General features: G+C 54.6%; 3 protein-coding genes across 5 annotated transcripts; all 3 read left to right on the top strand.

Moving 5' to 3' along the window:
* Nucleotides 1-4105: 4105 nt before the first annotated feature.
* On the top strand, nucleotides 4106-5468 carry NKG7 (natural killer cell granule protein 7). 3 transcript variants are annotated; one of them, XM_045532590.1, is made up of 5 exons: nucleotides 4106-4205; nucleotides 4533-4715; nucleotides 4791-4937; nucleotides 5024-5158; nucleotides 5254-5468. In XM_045532590.1, the coding sequence occupies exons 2-5, from the start codon at nucleotides 4559-4561 to the stop codon at nucleotides 5310-5312; spliced, it is 498 nt and encodes a 165-aa protein (XP_045388546.1). In that variant the 5' UTR covers nucleotides 4106-4205; nucleotides 4533-4558; the 3' UTR covers nucleotides 5313-5468. The 3 variants fall into 3 exon arrangements, with proteins under 3 accessions (XP_045388546.1, XP_045388547.1, XP_045388545.1); XM_045532591.1 differs by having other exon boundaries at nucleotides 4111-4276; XM_045532589.1 differs by having other exon boundaries at nucleotides 4113-4276; nucleotides 4493-4715.
* A 49-nt stretch (nucleotides 5469-5517) lies between these two features.
* Nucleotides 5518-8735, top strand: CLDND2 (claudin domain containing 2). The gene is made up of 5 exons (XM_045532592.1): nucleotides 5518-5714; nucleotides 7184-7365; nucleotides 7777-7917; nucleotides 8250-8369; nucleotides 8615-8735. The coding sequence occupies exons 1-5, from the start codon at nucleotides 5686-5688 to the stop codon at nucleotides 8686-8688; spliced, it is 546 nt and encodes a 181-aa protein (XP_045388548.1). The 5' UTR covers nucleotides 5518-5685; the 3' UTR covers nucleotides 8689-8735.
* Nucleotides 8736-9372: 637 nt separating this feature from the next.
* ETFB (electron transfer flavoprotein subunit beta) lies at nucleotides 9373-19984 on the top strand. The gene is made up of 6 exons (XM_045532588.1): nucleotides 9373-9503; nucleotides 13456-13614; nucleotides 13734-13892; nucleotides 15891-15953; nucleotides 18500-18658; nucleotides 19760-19984. The coding sequence occupies exons 1-6, from the start codon at nucleotides 9447-9449 to the stop codon at nucleotides 19928-19930; spliced, it is 768 nt and encodes a 255-aa protein (XP_045388544.1). The 5' UTR covers nucleotides 9373-9446; the 3' UTR covers nucleotides 19931-19984.
* Nucleotides 19985-22010: the final 2026 nt, after the last annotated feature.

Raw genomic sequence — 22010 nt, 5'->3', positions numbered from 1 at the left:
TTGGGGCCTCCTCAAATAACAATATATTTATAGGGGCTTTCTCTAATAATAATGGCAATTGGAGGCTTCCCTAACAATTTATTGAAGCCTATTTATATAGAGGTATTTATTCCAGTAATCCTATTTATAGGGACTCACTCTAGCAATAATAATGATGTTATAATTATAACTCCAGACTCATAGCCTCAACTTATTCAACATTTCCACTTGAAAAGAGGAGGCAACTCAAATTTCACATCTAAAAATAAGTTCCCAATCTCTCTTGCACACACCCAAGTGCTCTTCCCATGGTCTGCCCCAACTTAGGAAATGACACCTGTTTTTATCCAGCTGCTCAAGCCAACAACTCTGGGATCATCATCAGTTTCTGTCTTTCTTTCACATCCAACATCTGATCCATCAGCAAACACCTTAAAGATGTATTCAGAACTTGACTCCTCGCTCATCCACAGTCGTCATTCACCTGACTTATTGCCACGGCCTCCTAAGTAGCCTCCCTGCTTCCCCCAACCCCCTGTAGCATGTACCCTATACAGCTGCTGGAGGGAGTTTTGTTAAAACATGATTCAAATCATGTCACTCCTCTGCTCTGAGCCCTCCAGTGGTTCCCATCTCACATAAATAGCTGAAGTTCATCCATGTTGTGCGAGATGTCACACACTCTGGCACCCATTAACTCTCTGACTTCAGTTCAGGGGTCTCTAAGATCACCTTCAGGTCTGATGATTCACTAGAAGGATTCACAGAACTCTGCAAAGCTGTTATACTCACAGTTAAGTTTTATTGCAGCAAAAGGATACAGATTAAATTCAGTAAAGGGAAAAGGTGCACAGGGCAGAAGAGTCAGAAGAGACCAGGTGTGAGTTTCCAGTGGTCTTGTCCCAGTGCGGTTGTGCTGACAGTGTTTACTTCTCCCAGCAATGATGTATGGCAATATGCATGGTACTTCCAACCAAGGAAGCTCACCTGAGCCTTGGTGTCCATGGTTTTTACCAGGGGGCATTCTCATAGGCATGGAGCACCTGTGTGGCTGACCTCAGCCACTCAGCCTCCATCCCCCCAGAGGTCAAACCGATACAGTGGCCCAAGGCCCCACTATAAATCATGGTGTTAGCATTAACTACCTGGGATGACCCACGGCCCCCAGGTAAACAAACACAATCTTACCAGGCAGGACATTCCAAGGGTTTAGGGGTTCCCTTCCAGGAGTTGGGCAAGGGCCAGACGTTTCTTTAGGCAAAATCCCTTCCTGCCCACTCACTCTTGCTCCAGCCCTGCTGGCCTCCTTGCTGGTCCTGGCATGTGTCCACCTCTGCCTGGACCATTCCTCTCAAATGTCTTTCAGGTCTTTGCTCAAAAGTCACCTTTTCAGTGAAGTGCCCCTGGCTACCCCATCTAAAGCCACAACATATTTATTCCCTCTTCCCCTTCCCTGCTTTTGTTTCTCCACAGCACTTTTCACAAATACAATATTTTTCTTAGATATATTATTGTCTGTCTCTCCAGCTGGAATGTAGATACCGTCAAGGCAGAAATTTGTGTCTGTTTTTGGTCACCTAGAGCTCACCAGTGCTTACCAGACAGCACCTGGCACATGGTAATCAGTCAAAAGAATATTTGTTGAACAATCAATATTTATTCAGGCCAACTGATAGTGATATTGATTGGCTTACATAAAATATTACTTATTGGGGTCTACTCTAATGATACTGATTGAGATTTAGTATCTTTTTGTCATTACACCAGATCACATTCAATGCTAATAGAGTGGGCCTTGACAGAGATGATGGTGCCTTCCATAGTAACTGTTTACAAACAGCATTCGGTCTTTAACAGAATGGAAACAGAATGTAGGTTCACTGAGGATGAGGGTCTTATTTGTCTGTGCAATGTATACTCCCAAAGTTGGGGGCTCTGAAATTAATCAGATCTCATTCCTGCCTTAAAGTTCTTGAGATCTGAAAGAACGTGCGGGAAGTGGTAGAAGGAGAGACACTTTGGAGTAGGCCAAGTAAAGGAGGGCCCAGGAAAAACTAATCGGGGTAGGGGTATGGGAGGAGGGTCCCAGCCTGGGGGTGGGGCCTTGGGACTGTGGGGTGGGGGCGTCAGCTTGGAGGACAGAACCAATAACAACAGAATAAAGACCAGGTCTCTGGGTGGTCAGGGTGGGCCTCAGGGCTGGCAGAGCCTCAGGAGCCCCCTACAATGATATCAGGGGTGTTCTGTGGCAGTTGGGGGCTGCTGAGGCGATTCCAATCCTGGGAGAGGTTGGAAGGGGCTGGAGAAAGATGGAAAAGACCCGGGGTGATTTGGAAAAACTGGCAGCGCTTGGGCAAGACTGGTAAAGACTTAAGGAAACCAACAGTTTGGACAGCGTGGTCAAGCGGGGACATTAGCTCCAAGGAAAAGCATCAGAAGGAGGCCTGGGTTTTCCCCCTGGCAAGCCTAGACCACACCTGGTTGTGAAAGCAGATGCAGGTCCTGTGAGGCAACTCCATCTTCAAGGTGCATTCGGGTAGCCTTGGTCTGAGGTGTGTGTGCCAGCAGGCACCAAGAGTCTGGGCCTGTGGTCAGCCTGTGATGCCTACGCATGTGGAGACCAGGCACAGGTCCCCTGTGTGCATGGTGCATAGGTGTGGTGTTGGTGGTGGGACCGACCTGGGGAGATGAGAAGCAGGGTTACAGGCTTGGATCTGCAGGTGGGAGGAGGATGAAAATGGTCGGGATTAGGTAGGAATTATAGGGGTTGGGGAGAAGAATGAAGAAAAAAGCAGGACTGGGGCTGGAGTCAGGTGGAGGATGGGAATGAGGATGAGCTGGGTTTAGACTGGGAGTCCAAAGAACAGAGGGGTTGGGTCTGGGAATGAGAATGAGGTTAGATTTGTGGATAGGGATGGGTTTATATTTATGTTGGAGCTGGGGTTAAGGACAGAGTTGAGTTTGTAGTTCAGTTTGGGAATGACAATGGGGTTGGGTTTGAGAATGAGAATGGAACTAGATTTGAGGATGGGGATGGGGTTAAATTGGGAGTTAGAGCTGGGGTTGAGAATGGGGTTGGGAATGGAATTGGGCTGGGTAATGAGAATGGGGTTAAGTCCGGGGATGGGAGTGGGTTGAATTTGTGGTTGCAAATGGGTTTGAGATTAGGTTTGGGGAGGAAATTAGGTTTGGGGTTAAGGATGGAATCAAGGTCACAGATGGGCTCTGTGCTCTGACCCTCTACTCACCACACACTGTGACCCAGACTGTCTGAAGCCTCACCAGTGCCCTGGCCACGCCATTTCTGTGCTGGTGCTCCTGTGCTCATGGCCTCTGCCCACCTCGGGGAGCCTGTCCTCATGCACATGTTCTCACAGTGGCCGTTGCCTGGCTGGGGAGGTGTGGGGGCCTGCCGAATGGAGTCTCCAATAAAGGAGAGGACCCAGCCTCCTGGGTCATTTCCAGTTCTCCCCATTCACCAGCAGTCCCGGGAGTGCTGGCCCAGTTCATCTTCATGACAGAGGTCCTCTTCCCAGCTCTGTCCCACTTCACAGAGGTCACGTTTTCCTGGGCCTTCTACCTGGGCTGTGGCACCTTCACTATACCTGCTCACAGGTGAAGTGACGTGGGTGTGGGTGGAGAAGGCTAGTGCTTGGAAGGCTAGAGGATCCTGCTTTCACACTCTTGTCCCCCCTTTCCACCCCCAGGCATCTGGACCCTGGTGACGTGGCCCACCACACTGGAGGCCCCACCCCAAGCAGATCTGCCTCTGAACTCAATTATCGGATGAGGATGTGGGCATGTCTTCCTCTCCACACGCTTTAGGAATTGCAATTCTCTACCGTGTGCCTGCCCTGAGCAAATGCTCCCACCAGGGACCCAAGAGGCTGAGCTCCCTATCTGCCCCTTCCTCCCCCAGGACCTGAAGTTTAGGCCCCTTTCTTCTTCGAGCCCCAGGGGTTCTGACCCCCTGCCCCCTCCTTTAGTGGAAACTCTAGAGTTGGGGCCCTCTTCTCCCAGAATGGAAGGTTGTATAACCACAGGAAAGCATGACACAACCCCAACTGTCCCCTCTGGCCACATCTACCCTCCCATTTAACTCACACCCTAGCCTGATTCGCCACCTCTCACCTCTGGGCCCCCAAGCCTCCCTCTCACCCCTTCCAGGAAGCCCCCCTGGTGCTGACGGCTCCAAGGGTGGGAGGCATAGAACCTGAGACAGAGAGGCAAGTTCTCAGCCACCACCTAAACCACTGATGATCTGACACCCTCAGGGCCCTCCCCGACCACACACTAGGTGCGGACCAGGCCCAAAGAGGGGAGGGAGGACGTGGTCTGTGCAGTCCAGGAAGGGAGGATGTGTGAAAGAGCTAGCTACCGGGAACTGCGTGAAACCTAACCAGCTTGTCTGAAGGCGCACAGACTCCTCGCTGCCCCTGCTGCTTGCTGGCTTCTCTTGCTTGAGCTCAGGGGACCCAAGAGTCCGGGTGCACAGCCTCCTCCTCTCTCTCAGAGACTCAGGAGTCTGGATCAGCAGCCTCTTCACCCCTCAGGACCCAGAAACCCAGCGCTCACCCCCATGGAGCCCTGCCGGTCCCTGGCCCTGCTCGCTGGCTCCCTGGGCCTGACGTCCTCCCTGGTTGCCTTGAGCACCGACTTCTGGTTCTTGGCCATGGGACCCACCTCCTCAGCTCACTCAGGCCTCTGGCCAAGGGAGCACGGAGACCCCGTAGCAGGTGAGGAGGAGCGGGCTGTCCTGTCAGGAGATGGCCCAGTGGGGACGGGTACTCAGGGGTCTCCTCTCTGATCAGGCTACATCCACGTGACGCAGAGCTTTTGCATTCTGGCCGCCCTGTGGGGACTGGTGTCCGTGGGCTTCCTGGTCCTGTCCTGCATCCCCTCACTGTCTGCCCCGGGCCGCGGCCCCCTTGTCGCAACCATCACAGCCTTTGCTGCAGGTAAGGACTCTGGGCTGGCCTTAGGCATCGGGGGCCGGTGAGTTCCTGTGGAGGGGCTGAGCCATCTCTCTTGTCCTCGTCCCCAGCTCTCTCCATGACAGTGGCCATGGCAGTGTACACCAGTGAGCGGTGGGGACAGCCTCCACACCCCCAGATCCAGACCTTCTTCTCCTGGTCCTTCTACCTGGGCTGGGTCTCAGCAATACTGCTGCTCTGCACAGGTAACAACCCTGCCTGCCACCCTGGGGAGCTCGGGAGGGTCCAGCTGAAGGGAGCAGGGCAGGGGCAACTGCTAAACTCTCTCTGGCCACCCCAGGTTCCCTGAGTCTGGGTGCTCACTGTGGCACCCGCCAGCCGGGCTATGAAACCCTGTGAGCGGAAGGCAAGAGTGGCATGATGTTTTGAGCACTGTCTTCTGAAGGCCTTATCAGGAGCTGTGGGAACGCCTGGTCCTGCCTTCGTCCCTCACTCCCAACCCTTCCCCAGCCCCTTCATCTGTTTCTTCATTCATTCAACAAAAACTGTCTGCAATTGTCTGGTTATTCTGAGATTAATTCAGCCGAGACATAAGCCAACTGCACGCCAGCTCCATGGTGGGTGACCCAGGATGGTGAGAGCCTACCAGCCAGACCAGCTCGCAGGGTGCTCCTGCCTGGGGAAGGGGACGGGACAGACCAAAAGCAGTTAACACTGGCCAGACAGCAGTCCCAGCCTGGGAGGGCACCGAGAAAGACTGACTATATTGTGGATGGCTGGAGAGACATTGGCCAAGGGAAGGTAACATCCAGGGAGAGGGGCCCAAATATGGAGCCATGGAAAGGCCAGGAGTTTTGAGGGGATGGAGAACAGTGCTCTGTGGCCAGAATGTGGAATATGGGGGTGGTAGAAGATGAAGACGGAGAGGCAGGTGGGGGCTGGGGCCTCTAATGCCACGCTGGCCTTTCTCCTGAGGATGTCGGGAGTTTGGAGAAAATTGTCAGCAGGTGGGGGACAGTGTCAGCTGTAGGTGCCAGGAAGAGTCCCTGGGGACATGGAAGGAAGGTCAGAAGTTTAGGGAGGAACTTGGCAAAGCCACAGGTGGGAGAGGATGAGGCCTGACCTGAGACCAGGGTCCGAGGTAGAAAGGAGGGAATGAGCCAGACAGTCTCAGGGCACAAGAGGAACAGGACTTGGGGATCCAAGGGCTTTGTGGGTGAGGGGCAGGAAGGGGGCAAGGATAGTGCCCAGGGGTCTGTCCTGATGAACTGGGTGGGACGGTGGGGCCATCCCCAGTTTGGTGGAAGATGCTAAGCTGACTTGAGATGTGGCTGGGTGTCAGGGCTCTAAGCGACAGAGCAGGTGAAGACTCGAGTCGGGGGCTCAGGGGAGAGTCTCTGGGGTGGAGATGGAGTTTTGGTTGCCCTCCGAGCATTAGAAGTCACTGAGCCTTGGGAGTGAGGAGGCTCACCTGGCAAGAGGGTGCAGGATGGAGCTTCAGGGGAAACGGGCATTTAAGAGTGAAGGGGAAGAGTTGCAGGAGCGAGAGCATGCATGGGGGCCTGAGAGGGCGTGGGGTGCCTTGCAAGTCAAGGGAAGAGCAGTTTCTAGGAGAAGGACTTGGTCTACCATGTCAGGGCCCTCAAGCTCTCCCCAGGCCTGCTGTCTGACTCCGGGCTGTCACTTGGTTAAGAGAGCTGCTGGGGGGTGTATGTGTGTGTGGGGGGCCGTTATCCCTTTAAATGGCAGCAGGGGGTGGGGGTGGGTGGGGGAGGAAGTTCTGGAACTCCTGCTGCCTCACAGTGACCCAGCCTCCCTTCCCCCACCTCTCTGGGCTCTGTGTCTAAGAAGCCCTGGGGAGCTGTGTGTGAGTCACTTAGGTGGGTGTGTGTGCAGGGGTGGAGAGGGCACAGGACAGGTGGAAGGGACATTCCACTAGGGGAGGAGGTCTCTGGGAAGACAGGTTCCTAAGCAGGGAAGCCTGCCGTGAAGGTCTCAGGGGCCTCAAAGGGGAGGTTTCAGTGTCCCCAGTAGGAGGACTGGAGCATGGAGGATGGGGTCTGGGGGCAGAGGATCCTGGGTTCCCAGGCAGGGTTGTTGAGGGAGGGGCCTGGGACCCTGAACAATCTGAAGGAGGGTGTCCTCAGGTCCCCAGAAGTAGGGGCCCAGGGAGGAGAGCTGAGGGAGGAGTGTAAGGAGGGAGGTCTCCTGAGGTGAGGGCCCCAGGAGAGAGGGGCATTGGCCAATCCTTCCTGTGTGGCCCTTGGCAGCTGCCTCCGTGGCATGGGGGTGAAGCGGTGCCTTCAGAGTGGGGGCGCTTTGCTCAGCTTCTTGGCCAACATCCTCACGGTGCTCTCCACTGCCACCAACTACTGGATCCACCACCACGAGGGCCACAGCGGCCTGTGGCAGGAGTGTAATCACGGCATCTGCTCCAACATACCCTGCCAGAGTGAGGCCCCAGCCACCCGCCCAGATGTCAGACCCCCTTCAGACCCCCACAGCCAGCCCGCCAGCCCCACCGCTCGGGACACACCCGCAGGGCACATGACGAGGTGCCCCAACCCCACTCCTCCCACTCATCTCAGATCCAGCTGCCCCACCATGACCCAGGCCGCCACGACCCCCTACTTGTGGACCTGTCTCCTCCCCCTCTCCTCACTGTTCCGGTCAGGACGTTAACCACCGGTCCTGACATGACTTCCAAGTCCCCATCCAAACGTCTGACTCCGGGCGGGGAGAGCGGGGTTCTCAGCCACGTACCGTCGGTGGGTGTGGTGGCCAGGAGACCTTCTGGTTGCGACCGAAGCTGTCGCGGCAGGGGCGGCGCCCGCGCAGGGCTGATGCTGCCCGATCTCTCCAGCCACGCTGGCCGTGACCGGGGCGTGCATGGTGCTGGCGGCGGGCTTCGGCATCACAGGCCTGGCGATGGGGCTGCGGATTCGGTGCTTCGAGGGCGAGTCGCTGCGGGGCCAGACTACGAGCGCCCTCCACTTCCTCTGCGGTGAGACGGCAGCAGGCCCCGGGCCCCTGGCCCCCAGGGAGAGCGTGGGCCTAGGGAGTGAAGCAGGGCCCGGGGGCCAGGGGGCGGGGCTTGAGGAACCGGCCCGGGAGCCGATGGGAGGGGCTGGAGGCCGAGGGGCGGGGTTCCAAGTGAAGGAGGAGGAGGAGCATGAAGGGGGCAGGGCCAGAGGCGGGGCTGGGAGGAAATGAGCGTGGCCTGATAGGTCAGATGGGGGGGGCGGTGGCTGGGTCCGAAGGGGCGCGGCCTGGCGGGGGCGGGGCCTGGGGCTGCCCCACGTGGCCAAGCTCACCCGGCCGCCTGGCGGGGCCCAGGACTGCTGCTGCTGATCGCCTTGACAGGCTACACGGTGAAGAATGCGTGGAAGAACGACGTCTTCTTCTCCTGGTCCTACTTTTCTGGGTGGCTGGCTTTACCCTTCTCAATTCTCGCGGGTAACCTGGAAGCAGGAAGAGGGTGGAGACTGCCTAGACGACCCTCTCCCCCAGAGACTCCCTAGCTGCCCTCCTAGGAAACCCTACAGTGGCCCGCCCAGGAGCTCCCCAACACATTCCATTCCCGAATCCCGCAGACCCGGCAGAGACGCCCTTGGAGCCCCAAACCCCAGTCCCCGGGGCCTGTCTGGCCATCTGCCCCAGGACCCACCTTCCTCCACCCGCCCTCCGCTCCCCTCCACCAGGCTTATGCTTTCTGCTGGCAGACATGATCGTGCAGAGCACCGACGCCATCAGTGGATTCCCCGTGTGCCTGTGACCGCAGCCTCCCTGGGGCAGAATAAAGGAATAGTTTTTAGCGCCGTTGCTCCGTGTGCCTTTCTGGGGGACGTGGGGACACGAGCACGGGGTGGCAGATATTGGGGTGCATAGAGGCTCAGCGAGGACTAGGAGACGGGGGAGAGGGGTCATGGAGACACTAACGTGTAGTGGACACGTGGCATGGATTTGAAGGGGAACTGGGACAAGGGGGAGTGGGGCCATGAGGGAATGTGGGGTGATGGAGAGGGTGTGGGGACGACATGGAGGGAAAGTGTAGACGTGGACAGGTGAGAACAAGGGTATGGAGAGGACGGGGAACACAGGCATGAAGAGAATGGGGCGGCAGGACAAGTTGGAGGGCTGGGGAAGAAGTGGAGAGCCCGAATGGGCAGAGTAGATACGGAGATACTGGGCGGAGTTTAGGAGGGCTGGGAGGATCTCCGCTCCCAGGCGCGCTCCCCTCCCCGGCACGACCTTTCCTCTAGTTCCCCGCCCCCCAGGTCCCTTCGCAAGGCTTTTCCCTGCCCTTGCGCGACCCGCCCACTCATCAGTATCAGCTTCCCATTGGTCCGCATCCGCTTGCCACGCCTCCCCGCCCTCCGGCCTTCCAATTGATCCCTGTCGCGGAGGAGGGCTCCGCCGCGGTTGGCGGCTTGGTGGCGCTGCGCGCAGGCGCAAAGAGGGACAGAGGGCGGGGCGTCGGGACCCAGAGGGTGCTGCGGGCTGCCCCGGCTGGCGGCGGCGGGCGGCAGGAAGATGGCGGAGCTGCGCGCGCTCGTGGCTGTCAAGAGGGTCATCGACTACGCCGTGAAGGTGACCGGGTTCTCCTCTCTCACCCCCCTGAGTCCCGTAGCCGTGTGCTTCCGGCGTCACGAGGGCACACAGTGTGGGGGTCTTCTCGTAACCTTTGCCCTCTGCCGCTCTTCCGCAAATGTCTACGTTACACTTGGGGGCAATGATCAAAGACTGTGAGGTTCTGACGTCTGATCCCTTTGGGGTCACGGCCCTGTTCCCTTTTCCCTAGTTCTGGACTCACTCTTGATAACTGTGCAGGGCGAGTTCCTTTGTCTATCTCTTATCTGCTGAAGGGAGTCATGGTCCCTCTTTAACACACGGAGAAACTGAGGCACAGAGGGGTCACTCAGCTAGGGAAGGGATCTATCCGGGTTCCTCTGATTTCCCACCAGGACTCGTGCTTTGCACACAAGCCAAGCTTTCGCCTACTAGGCTGCGTTGCCTACCAATTGATTATTACAGTACCCAAAATGTGCTCTGATGGGATCAGACAAGGCTCTGTGGAACCCTGAAACTGTCTCTCACCCTCCATAGCCACAGGGTGAGCTGGGAGGGGAGGCTTTAGCTAGGAAGGGCGAGAGAAGTGTGTTTGCTAGAGATGAAAGTTCAAGGGGCCAACCTGACTGGCTGGGGGAGTGGCTCACATTCTCCATGAAAGAGGTGAGGGGGCAGTGTCTCTGAGGGCCTGGCTTGTCCCCAGAGGGAAGCTGGTATGGACAAAGGTGAATCAGACATGGGCTCTCAGGCCACTTTCTCTCAATGCTTGGCCTAATCTGAGATGGTGACTGTCTGGTTATGTCTGTCCTTCCCGTCAGCCTGGGAACTTTGCTCTGTGTCCCCAGCATCCCGAGCATGGGGTCTGGCACCCCAGAGGCATAGTGTGGGACCGCCCACAAAGTTGACAACACTGATGTTGCCCTTGCGCACTTGGAGAGTAGGCTGGGGAGGAATGTACAGGAGACAGACAGACTCGGGCATGAAAACATAAGTGATCATAATAGCTAATATTTAGTGGGTACTTAGTATGTGCCAGGCAGTGTTCTAATTTCTTCACAGAGATTACCCCATTCCATCCTTTCAATACCCATTATTAATCCCATTGAATAGATGAGGAAACTGAGGCCTGTGGAGGTTGTTACTTGCCAGATCTCCCGGCTAGTAAGTGGCAAAGTCGGGACTGAAACCCAGGCAAGTCCAGCTGCAGACTCTGCTCTTCCCATTTCCACTCAATGGCTGCTCCGCCTAATGATGCCTATGGCAGCCTATGACATGGCTGTTGCCCCAGCCTTGTTGAGACACCCTCCTCTTGGGGTCCTGGGACCCGAATCTCCTGGTTGCCTTCTGTCTCTGTTTCTTGGGGTCCCTCCTCTGGACTCCTCTGCCTGCCCTGGGCCTTGTCCTTCTGCCCCCACCCTGGCCTCCCTGGCCTCCCTGGCCTAGGAAGTCTGTGCTCGGATCTGTCTCCCTCACCAGGCAGGGCCATGATTGACTCAGCTCTGGTCCCAGCATCGCCTGGCACAGAGCCTGGCCTTGAGTGCCTCCAGTGTGCTCAGTGAGAGAACAGAGAGCGGAAGTGTGAAGGCAGTATTGTGTCAACTGTCCTTTCTGGAAGGTTAGTGCCATCTTCTCCTCCCGCAGTGCCCCAGAGCTGCCTGCATTACATCCTCTCACTGGACATGTCTGTTGCTGTCCCTTTCTGAACAATAAATGATTCAGACACTGCCAGGTGCCTAATCACCACGGGGCCAGACCCCGGGCACTATCCCACGCCTCCTTCCAGAACTCACCTCCCTCAGCCATCAGTTCTCAGTCTCATCTCGGCCTCATCATGTCACTTGGACCCTCACCCCATCCTCCTCCCTGGCTCCCAGTCTCTACCCTCCAGCCCATCTCTACCCAGCCTTGGGAGTCTTCCTGCACCCAGAGCTGACCCTGCCCTTCCCTGCTCACAGCCCTCCCATGGCTCCTTGGCACCCTCAGGCTGGTTGGAGACTTTTTGTGGTCTGGCCGCCCTTTCATGGTCTGGTTCGACTGTCCATGTTCCTTTGTGCTTCCACAACTCCAGCCTGCTCCTCGTTTCCTGATAGACCGGGCTGCGTCCTGCCTCTGCTGTGCCTTCTGCCTAGGTGCCCTTCCTGCTCCACCCTCCAGCCTCTGCTTCCTGTCCTTCCTTTGTCCTGCCTAACTCCAACCTGTTGATTGTATCAAAATTTACTGATTCTCTGGTATCACCTCCTCTGGGAAGCCCCCACCCACACCCTCAGGCTACCTTCATGTGTCCTTGGGGGCTCCTGCAGCCCCTGGGCTTACCTCCATCCTTCCTGGCCACACTGGATTGGAATCCTCTGTTTACACTGCTGTTCTCCGCTGCCCCAGCCCCATCTCCAGACTGGCAGCTCCCAGCATCACTCACTCCCACGTCTTTGTTCAAACATCACCTTCTCTGTGAGGCCCTTCCCTGGTCTCTTACTTAAAATCGCAGCCCCCAGAGTCCCTGTCCCGCTCCTTGCTGTATTTCCCTCATACTCTTATCATAGTGTAATTTACTCAATCCATAGTGTAATTTACTTATATATTGCTTTAGTATGTGTCTCCCCTCTTCTGGAATTTGACTTCTGGGGGGAGAGAGTTTGACTGACATGTTGACTGCTGCCTTGGACAGTGGGTGCACCACTGGAACAGTTCAGGACACGGACTCTGAGCCCAGCTGCCAGGTCCACTTCCTGCTGTGTGACTTTGAGGAAATTACTTAGCCACTCTGTGCCTCATTTTCCTCCTCTGTACACTGGGTATAACGGTAGTACCTACTTTATTGGATTGTAATGAAGATTAAATTAGCTCTTAGAATGGTGCTTGGCTCACAGTAGGTGTTGGCGGGTACTCAGTGAGTATCATTATTGGTAGTAGAAGTAATGGAAGTTTATTTAGTCATTTATTCAAAACATAACACATGCTCTGCTCAGAATGTGTGCGTGCTTGTGTACGTGTGTGTTTGGGTGCGTGTGTATGTATGGGTGTATGGGTGTGTCTAGGGGATTACTAGGTATTTGGCAACCCACTGATACCCAGGCCTGGCCAGGGGTACATTTTCCATGAATTTGGAGAAACTTAATCTTTGAAGCCTCTTTCAAGGACCCAAGAGAGGCTAAGCAATTTTGTATTCATTATCTGGGATTCACTTTGTTGAAGAAGACCCTAAAGGATAGAAACTTCAGGCCTAGAAAACGTGTTTCCGTCTCTGGGCCTGACCCCGACCAGCTGTACCCTCTGTCTGTCTGGGAACACCCATTTTCACGCGCGTCCCCCTACCGGCTCCCCACACCTGCTCTTCCTGCTCTCAGCAGGCCTCCTAATCCATCAGGGCACACATGGGGCACACATGTCACCTCCGCAGGGGTGAATTCTCTGCGCAGACAAGGTCCCTTGTTGAAGGGTCTCAGGGCACTGACCATGTGGGATCACTCGATGGCTACCGTCACCCCCTGCCCCTCCCATCTGACTGCTCTTGGCTGTCCTGCTCACTCTGTGCCCCAGTGCGTGCCCAGGGACTTACTTGATAGAAAAGACTAGAGCACAGAACCAGATAGAAGTCCTTGAGCTGCGTCAGGTGTTCAAGAAGAGCTGTTAGAAATCACTTTATAAAAAACCTCTTGCATATAGTGGGCAACCAATAAAAAGACTGGCTCTCTTGACTCCATGGGCACACTTAGCATCTTCCAGACTCTCACAGTTCCTAAGACAGGGGTTGGACCCCTGGTCCTGCCACGTCTGTGCTATATGTCCTTGGGCAAGGTGCTTGGCCTCTCTGTGCCTCTGTTGCCTATGAGTTCTAATCAGCTCTGTCCCTGGACAAGGCACTGCCCCTTTCCAGGCCACTGTTGTACCTGCCCAGCCTGTGAGAGGCTTGGCACTGAGGCCCCCACCTTCTTGTCTGCTTCCCCCTGCCCCTGCCCCCTCCCTTGCTGGGCAGATCCGGGTGAAGCCCGACAGGACGGGTGTGGTCACGGACGGTGTGAAGCACTCCATGAACCCCTTCTGCGAGATCGCCGTGGAGGAGGCCGTGCGGCTCAAGGAGAAGAAGCTGGTGAAGGAGGTGATCGCTGTCAGCTGCGGTCCTGCACAGTGCCAGGTGCTTAGGGTCCTGGGAGTGGAGCCTGGACTCCGGGTCTGAGGGAGGAGGGGCTGGGGGCCTGGACTCTTGGGTCCCTCTGGGGTTAGAGCCAAGTCAAGCCCTTCTGTTCCTGGCAGGAGACCATCCGCACTGCCCTGGCCATGGGTGCAGACCGAGGCATTCACGTGGAGGTGCCAGCTCCAGAGGCGGAACGCTTGGGTCCCCTGCAGGTGGCCCGGGTCCTGGCCAAGCTGGCAGAGAAGGAGAAGGTGGACCTGGTGCTGCTGGGCAAGCAGGTGGGTGTGGCCACCCCTCCCTGTGCCCGCACCTCAGGGACCAGGCCCAGGGCATTCAGACAGCCCAGGTGGAGCAGCTTGGGACTTTGCCATCACTCCTGCAGGGTCACTGGGTGTCAAAAGGATCCCTTGAGATCCTCTTGGAGCCCGGGAGGCTGTGGTGATTATCCTGGGCCAAGCGAGGAGACAGGAAAGACACGAAGTGACAGGAGGGACAGGGCTAGCCTCGGAGAGTGAGGCGGAGGGAGGAGGTAAGGGCGGTGCCTGGGTCTGGCTTAGTGACACAGAGGTGGGAAACGTGGACAGAGCAGGATTAGAGGAAGATCCCATGGCAACATGGGGAGTGTGAAGAGCCCAGGTGACATCATGTGGGTTTAGGAGACAGGCCTGGGCTTGAAACAGAGATTGGAGGCTCTTGGAGGGCGCTGGGAGCCATGGGAGGTCTGTGAGCAGGAGAGGAATTGATCAGTGCTGGGTGCAGAAAGGCCCCCTCTGGGGCTGTGAGGAATGGGCTGGAGGCAAAGAGTTTGGGAAGGAGGTTGGGGCCGGGTAAGGAGCTCTCCCCGCCACACTGGCACTGCCCACTGCGGCTGGCGGGTGTGTGCCTCTCTCAGGAGACCCAGCGATACCACCCCTCCCCTGGTGCAGCCTCCTCAGCTCGTCCTGTGGCCTCACCTGGGCAGGGGCAGAACAGGGACATCAGAAAAGCCAGACGCTCATTTCTCAGAAGTGAGAAGAGGCAGGGAACTGGGGCCAGAGGCTGAGAAGGAGGTTCAAGGGCTGTGGGGTACCGTGAGCGCAGAGACAACAGGGCGCAGGAGGCTCAGAGGCAGAGCTGAGCCCCAGCGGGGAGAGGCCGAGTCCCGGGGCCAGGTCAGCTCTGGAAAGAAGAGGAGGCTAATGGGTCCAGGGAGGTCTCTGGTGTCCTACCCAGCCCCTCAAAAGTCAGACAGTAGAAAACAGAGAGCGGTTACCAAGCTCAGGAGAGTCAGAGTACAAATTGGTAAACTGAGGCAGAAGGGCCTAACCAGAGGACAGACCAAGAAGACAGGGCTTGGGTGAGGCTCTGGGGGCCCAGGTCTCACACCAGCTCCCCAGGTGCTGGCGGCATGGTCTGTGGAGGCCCCTGCATTTGCTGGTGGGTCTCAGACTCTGATGTTCCACCTGTCCTGGTTGTCAGGGACAGTTCCTGGAGCCAAGGCCTCCCCGGCTGAGAACCGCCAGATGAACAGGGAGGATGCTGTTTGTTCCAGGCAGCACAGTCACAGCTCACACTGGCCTGAGCCCAGAAGTAAATTTCGTAGCTCATGTAAATCAGGTGCTTCAGGCACAGCTTGATCCAGGGTCACACATGAGCTCTAGGCTCTGCTCTAGTTTGGCTTCACTCTGCACCTCAGGGCTCAGACCCCACCTGCCTAGTGACCCCAGCAGAAAGAAAAGAGCCTCTTTTCCAATGGTGCCAGCAAAGCCCCCAGCGCTGCCTCTTCATTGGCCCAGTTTGAGTCACGTGCCCCTCCTTGAACCAGTCACTGGGGTCTGGGGACAGAATGTTCTCGTTGGCCCAGATACTGCATCCAGCTCCCCATGGTGGCCGGCACAGGGCCTGGCTCACGGGAGGATTTATACAGGGACAAAGATTTGGCACCGGGGATGCCAGGTAGCCCCACATGCCCCTGGACAAAGTGACTGCTTATCTCTGAGCCCAAGTGAGGGGATTATTCTAGACCAGTGGTCAGCAGCTACCACTGATATTGTAAATCAAGTTTATTGGAATACCAACCACCACATGTGGCCCTTATGTATTTTTAGGGCTGCCTGTGTGCTATGAGGGCAGAGTTGAGTAGCTGTGACAGAGAACATATGACCCGTAAAGCCTAAGATACTGACTCTGTGACCCACTGCAGAGAAGATTTGCCAACCCTGTTGTAGACAGAGGCCCAAATGGGCCATGAGCATCTCCATTGATTGTCGTACAGTCTTTCCTCTCTCCCCACTCAGGCCATCGATGATGACTGTAACCAGACAGGGCAGATGACAGCCGGCTTTCTGGACTGGCCACAGGTAAGGTTGGAGTGGGGCACACGTGCTGTGGGCCAGGCCTCATCCCTTAGATGTCACGGCCTTTGCATTGCTGTTTCAGCCTCCTAGAATGCTGTTCTTTCATGTCGCCTGATGGCCTTCTCATTCCCCTCCTTCAGGTGTCTGCCCAGATATCACCTCCTCAAAGAGGCCTTCCTTGCCTACCCTATATGAAATACTCAGGCCCACCCCTCCACGCCAGGTCCTCCAGTCCCTGTCTGTGCCAGTCCAGGAGAAATGCAAGCCACATAGGTAATTTTAAATTTCCCACAGCCACATTAAAAAAGTAACAAGAGAGGCCGGGCGCGGTGGCTCACGCCTGTAATCCTAGCACTCTGGGAGGCCGAGGCGGGTGGATCGCTCAAGGTCAGGAGTTCGAGACCAGCCTGAGCAAGAGTGAGACCCCGTCTCTACTAAAAATAGAAAGAAATTATCTGGCCAACTAAAATATATATAGAAAAAATTAGCCGGGCATGGTGGCACATGCCTGTAGTCCCAGCTACTCGGGAGGCTGAGGCAGTAGGATCGCTTAAGCCCAGGAGTTTGAGGTTACTGTGAGCTAGGCTGATGCCACGGCACTCACTCTAGCCAGGGCAACAAAGTGACACTCTGTCTCAAAAAAAAAAAAAAAAAAAGTAACAAGAAACACACAAAATTCCTTTTAATAATATTTTATTTAACCCCATTATATCTAAAATAATACCATGTTAACATGTAATCAACATAAAAAATATAGAGATACTGGTGCTCCGTGACTAATGATGGGGTTATGTCTGGTAAACCCATGGTAATTTGGAAATATCCACAAGTTGAAAATGCATTTAAGACACCTAACCTACCAAATACCATAGCTTAGCCTACTTAAAACATGCTCAGAACACTTAATTAGCCTACATTTGGGGAAAATCATCTAACACAAAGCCTACTTTATAGTAAAGTGTTGAGTATCTCATGTAATTTATTGAATGCTATACTGTAGTGAAAAACAGAATGGTTGTATGAGTACTTGCTATGGTTTCTACTGAATATTTATCGCTTTCACACCATTGTAAGGTCAAAAAATCTTAAGTCAAATCATCCTAAGTTGGGGACTATTTGTATTTCACATTCTTTTTCTTTTTGTACTAAGTCTTCAAAATCCAGTGCGTATTTTATCTTTACAGCACATCACAATGCAGATGCTAAATTTTCATTGGAAATACTTGTTAGATTCCTAAAGTTCACAATTGAAACACAAGATTCACATACCCAAATTTTTCCGAACAGACTTGAAAGTTTTCCAATAACTGGATCGACAGCATTCTCAACAGCATTATTGAGATACTCTTGAGCTATATAAAATAAACGGGGCATATCTAAAGTGTACACTTTGATAAGTTTTGACAAATAGGCATACCCATGAAACCATCACCACAGTCATGAAAATGTATCTCGAATATCGATATTTAAAATGAAATAAAATTTAAAATTCCATTCCTCAGCTGCACTGGCCATCTTTCAAGTGCTCAGTAGCCACATGAGGCCAGTGGCTACCAGCTTGGACAGCACATTCTAGAACATTATCCTGCTTTATCTTCTAAGCATTTATCACTGTCTGCCCCGTCTCTCTAAAGCTGCCCCCATCTTGCTCTGATGTCATTGTGTCTTGTTTTCTTCGTATCCTTCTTAACTGAAATGATCTCATTTGTCTGTGTGTTTCCTTGGTTACTGGTTGCCTTTCCCTGGCAGATTCTATGCCCACCTAGGCTGTTGCCTTGGTATGTTCATGGTGTATCCCCAGAGCTGGGCCCACAGGCACTTGGAGGAGGCTGCGAATGATGTGATGTTTAAACTAAGACATGGAAAAATTTGTCCAACAAATAAGTGAATGGAGACAGCAGGTTGCTTAGACAAAGAGGAGTGTAGATCGTGCCAGTTCCCGGGGGCAGGAAACGTTGATTCATTTCCTGGCTGGGGGGCAAAGGGTCTTTGATGAGAGGGTGGGGTCCCAGAAGGCAGTTTAAAGACTGATGAGGGCACGTGAAGTTCCATTGTCGGCCCAGTGGAGGGGCCTCACAGGGAGTTCTTGGGGAGCCAGATTGCCAACTTTCAGATATACCAGCTGTGGGTGGCAGTGGGCATGTGACTCAGCCTTTCTCTGCCTCGATTTTCCTCATCCGTAAAGTAGGTGTAATAGCATTTACCTCACAGAGTTCTTATGAGGATTTGATGATTTAAAACATGCAAATTGCTTAGAACAGGGCCCAACACTCAATACATATTTGCTGTTACTAAGGTAGAGAGACCTAACCGGCAGAGTCAGGCCATTAGGACATATTCCTTGGCTCCCAGGGAAAGTAAAGACACCCTCACCCAGAGTGGTGAGATCTCTTTCTGTGGCTTCCAGTTTTGAATCTTGCAGGCCGCTCCATCATTTGCCGTCTCATTCACTCACTCATCTGCGTCTACTCAGCGGTAACATACAGAGCACTGCTCTGGGCCCGACCAGAATTAACCTCACCACTCTCCTCTACGCTGTCCCTCCCCAGGGAACATTCGCCTCCCAGGTGACACTGGAAGGGGACAAGGTGAAAGTGGAGCGGGAGGTTGACGGGGGCCTGGAGACTGTGCGCCTGAAGCTGCCTGCCGTGGTGACCGCCGATCTGAGGCTCAACGAGCCCCGCTATGCCACGTTGCCCAACATCATGGTGAGCCCTTGGCAGACAGGTCACTGGGAGCCTGGGCTGGATGAGCACGTTGCAGACTCTGCCTCATCCCTGGTGGTCAGACAGGAGGAGGGAAGAATCCAAAGGATGTCTCATGCAAAGGAAGGGTTCACCTGGTCATTTTGGCTGGCAGGCAGGGTTTGCTGGGTCATCTCTGCCAATAGTGAGAGTTCATGGGGGCTGTTTAGCTCACAGGGAGGGCTTGCTGGTTGTCTCAGCCAATAGAAAGGCTTCCCTGGGCAACAGAAAGGGTTCCCCTTGTCATTCCAGCCAATGGGAAAAGTTCATTGGGTAACCTGGGCTAAATAAAGAGGATTCATTTGGTTATCTTGAATCATTAGGGAGGGTTACTGGTTAACCTACACAATAACATAAAGTTGTTGTGTAGACTATCTTGGCTAACTAGGAAGGGTTCATGGGGTCTCTTGGCTAACAGGGAGAGTCCACTGATCATCATGGCCAGTAGGATGGGTTCATTGGGTCATCTTGGTCAATATGGAGAGTTCAGTGGGTCATCTCAGCCAATAGAGAGCATTCAGTGCATCATATCAGCCAACAGGGCTGGTTCATTGGGTCATCTCAGCCAATAGGAAGAATTCAGTGGGTCATTTCAGCCATTTGGGGGGGATCAGTGTGTCATCTCAGCCTGTAGAGAGTTTAATGGGTCTTCTCAGCCTTTAGGGAGGGTTCAGTGGGTTATCTCAGCCAATCAGAGGAGGGTTTGGTAGGTCATCTCAACCAATAGGGAGGGTTCATTGGGTCATCCCAGCTAAAAGTCCATTGAGTCATTACTGCCAAAAGGATGGGTTTGCCAGTCCATTGTAGCCAATAAAGGGCTTTCTGAGGTGGTTAAATAAAGGAGGACTGTTTCAATAGTCGGGTCTCCCAGGACATCCCAGCCACAGGAACTGTTTACACCAGGTGTGGCCTATGAGAGGTCATGTGTGTCCTGGCTGGTGGATAGATCCACAAGGGCTCAGCCAATGGGAGTGGCTCTGCCGCAAAGGGACCCATGGGAAGGAGGCTGCGGGAGGGTGGACAGGGGCTTCTGCAGCCCTGTGAACCGTGGCTTCCCATGTGCAGAAAGCCAAGAAGAAGAAGATTGAAGTGGTCAAGGCTGGGGACCTAGGCGTGGACCTGACCTCCAAGCTCTCCGTGGTCAGTGTGGAGGACCCGCCCCAGCGCACAGCCGGCGTCAAGGTGGAGACCACCGAGGACCTGGTGGCCAAGCTGAGGGAGATCGGGCGGATCTGAGCCCCTCCCCGAAACCCGGCAATAAAACTGACTCTCAACATCTGTCTCTGTTAACTCGTTCTCTGGAGACCCATTCTTTGATTCACTCAACAAACATTTACTTAAGTGTTACGGGTGCCAGACCCTGTGCTGGGTGATGCCCGGGACCCAGGTGAGTCACATCCAGTCCCTGCCCTTGAGAAGCCTCTGTATTGAAGGGAGGCATGGACGTGGGCAAAGGCAGCTGTAGTGCAGGGTGACGTGCGCTAGATGTGGAGGCGCACTGGGTCCTTGGGAACCCAGATGGGACACCTGGCCTTGCCTGTGGGGTCAGAGACTTCCCAGTAAGATGACATCCTCGTTGAGTGTTGAAAGACAAATACCAGTGAGGTGGGCGGTGAGAAGGGCTTTTATCTGCGGAACATTTGCAGAGGCCTCCTAGGTGCCAGGCCCCTGCGGAGACTTGGGGCACAGAGGGAGTGAGGCCAGAAACTCTGGTTCTGGTAGGAGAGACAGACGAGCAACAGACAATCAAAACCTAGCTCGGGAATGAAGAGCCCCCCGGCCTAGGTAAGGTTTATTCATTTCCAACCCTCACTCTCACCTTCACGAGCTCCGAGTTCTTGGGTGAGTTACTTCCTGTCTCTGAGTTTTCAGTTTCCTCATCTGACAGATCAAATAGCACAGCGTAGTGGACAGGGCGTGGGTTCTGGATCCCAAGGTCCTGGGTTCAAACCCCAGCTTGGCCAGTTCCTGGCTCTGGGAGGATCTTAGGCAGGTTACTACTCCCTGAGCCTAGGTTTCATTCAGATGGAATTAGTGATAATACCTGTATTCTCGTTGTCTGTTCTGGCATAACAAACCACCCCAAAACTTGGTGGTTTAAAACAATCGTTCATTTTGCTCATAAGTCTGAAATTTGGACAGGGCTCGGCAGGGACAGCTTGTCTCTCCTCCATGCAGCATCAGGTGAGGTGGCTCAAATGGGGCCAGAGGATTGACTTCCAAGAGGGCTCACTCACATGGCCGGCAAGCTGGCCAGGGCTGGGGCTTCATCCAGGGGTGTTGACCAGGGGCCATGATTTCCCTCCAAGGGGCTGCTTGAGTTTCCTCACAGCATGGCGGCTGGGTTCCACAAGGGAGCGCTCTACGATACAGGAAGTGGGGTGTGCCAGCCTAGGTGCAGAAACTGGCACATCCAGCGGGGTACATGGTCACTGTACTCACTTGTTCTAGTAGTCAGATCCTGGAGCGCAAGTTGGGGAGACAGACCCCACTTCTAAACTACAAAAACTACCCCAGGGAGTTTTGAAAGGTTAATTTATGCAGCACCCCCAGAACCACACCTGATATACAAAAAGTACTCAATATATACTATTACCATTATTATTACGTTACCAGCATGGCCAGGGCTGTGCTGGGGTAAGCTCTGGGGACTGGCAGCTGAGCAGAGGCCCTAAGCCCAGTATGGGGGCCTTTTGGAAGGAGTGAGGAGTCTGACCATCCTGGGCCCAAGTCCAGCTTCCCCCTCTGGCTGTGCAACTTCCTGTGGGCCCCTTGGCCTCTCAGCCATAGTCCCCTGGTCTGTAAAGTGAAGCTAATGACACTTGGCTCATAGGGCATTCAGCCCGACAATCCATGGGGAGCATTTAGCATGGTTCCTGGCTCAACATGAGGAGTAATTATTATGGTTCTTAATAAGACCTGAAGGACAAGTTGTGGTTTAGCCTGATTGGAGGGGGTGGAGAATGAGTGAGAGCATTCTAGGTAGAGGACTGGGAAGTGAGAGATGGAGCCGGCAGGATAAGAATAGCTGGACGTTCAAAAAGGTAGTGCTGGGGTGGGGAAGGAGTGGGCAGGTTCGCTGCGGAGCTTGGATGGCTCCAGAGGGTGCTGGGGGCTGGGGAGGGCTGGGGCAGCTCTGGGTGTAGAAGGACCCTCAGGGGGACTGAAGGAGGCTGGAGGGGGTAGGACGAGGTGGCAGGGAGAGAGGACGGGGCCTGGACAGTGGGACCAAGCAGAGGGGATGGGGTAGAGAGGTGCAGAGGGCAGGAGGGGTAGGATTCAGATTGACAGCAGTGAGGGGAGGGAGACGGTGGGA

The sequence above is a fragment of the Lemur catta genome, chromosome 19 (assembly GCF_020740605.2).
Source record: "Lemur catta isolate mLemCat1 chromosome 19, mLemCat1.pri, whole genome shotgun sequence".
Taxonomy (NCBI): Eukaryota; Metazoa; Chordata; class Mammalia; order Primates; family Lemuridae; genus Lemur; species Lemur catta.
Note: the sequence above shows the minus strand (reverse complement) of the source record. Positions and strands in the feature narration are given on the sequence as shown.

Excerpts from the sequence above, each read along its gene's own strand:
- NKG7 (XM_045532590.1), top strand. The coding sequence starts at position 4,559 with ATGGAGCCCTGCCGGTCCCTGGCCCTGCTCGCTGGCTCCCTGGGCCTG. Across the intron at positions 4,938-5,023 it reads CATCACAGCCTTTGCTGCAG|CTCTCTCCATGACAGTGGCC; the intron begins GTAAGGACTCTG and ends CCTCGTCCCCAG. Across the intron at positions 5,159-5,253 it reads AATACTGCTGCTCTGCACAG|GTTCCCTGAGTCTGGGTGCT; the intron begins GTAACAACCCTG and ends TGGCCACCCCAG.
- CLDND2 (XM_045532592.1), top strand. The coding sequence starts at position 5,686 with ATGGCTGGAGAGACATTGGCCAAGGGAAG. Across the intron at positions 7,366-7,776 it reads CTCCAACATACCCTGCCAGA|CCACGCTGGCCGTGACCGGG; the intron begins GTGAGGCCCCAG and ends CGATCTCTCCAG. Across the intron at positions 8,370-8,614 it reads ACCCTTCTCAATTCTCGCGG|GCTTATGCTTTCTGCTGGCA; the intron begins GTAACCTGGAAG and ends CCCCTCCACCAG.
- ETFB (XM_045532588.1), top strand. The coding sequence starts at position 9,447 with ATGGCGGAGCTGCGCGCGCTCGTGGCTGTCAAGAGGGTCATCGACTAC. Across the intron at positions 13,615-13,733 it reads GCGGTCCTGCACAGTGCCAG|GAGACCATCCGCACTGCCCT; the intron begins GTGCTTAGGGTC and ends TGTTCCTGGCAG. Across the intron at positions 13,893-15,890 it reads TGGTGCTGCTGGGCAAGCAG|GCCATCGATGATGACTGTAA; the intron begins GTGGGTGTGGCC and ends CTCCCCACTCAG.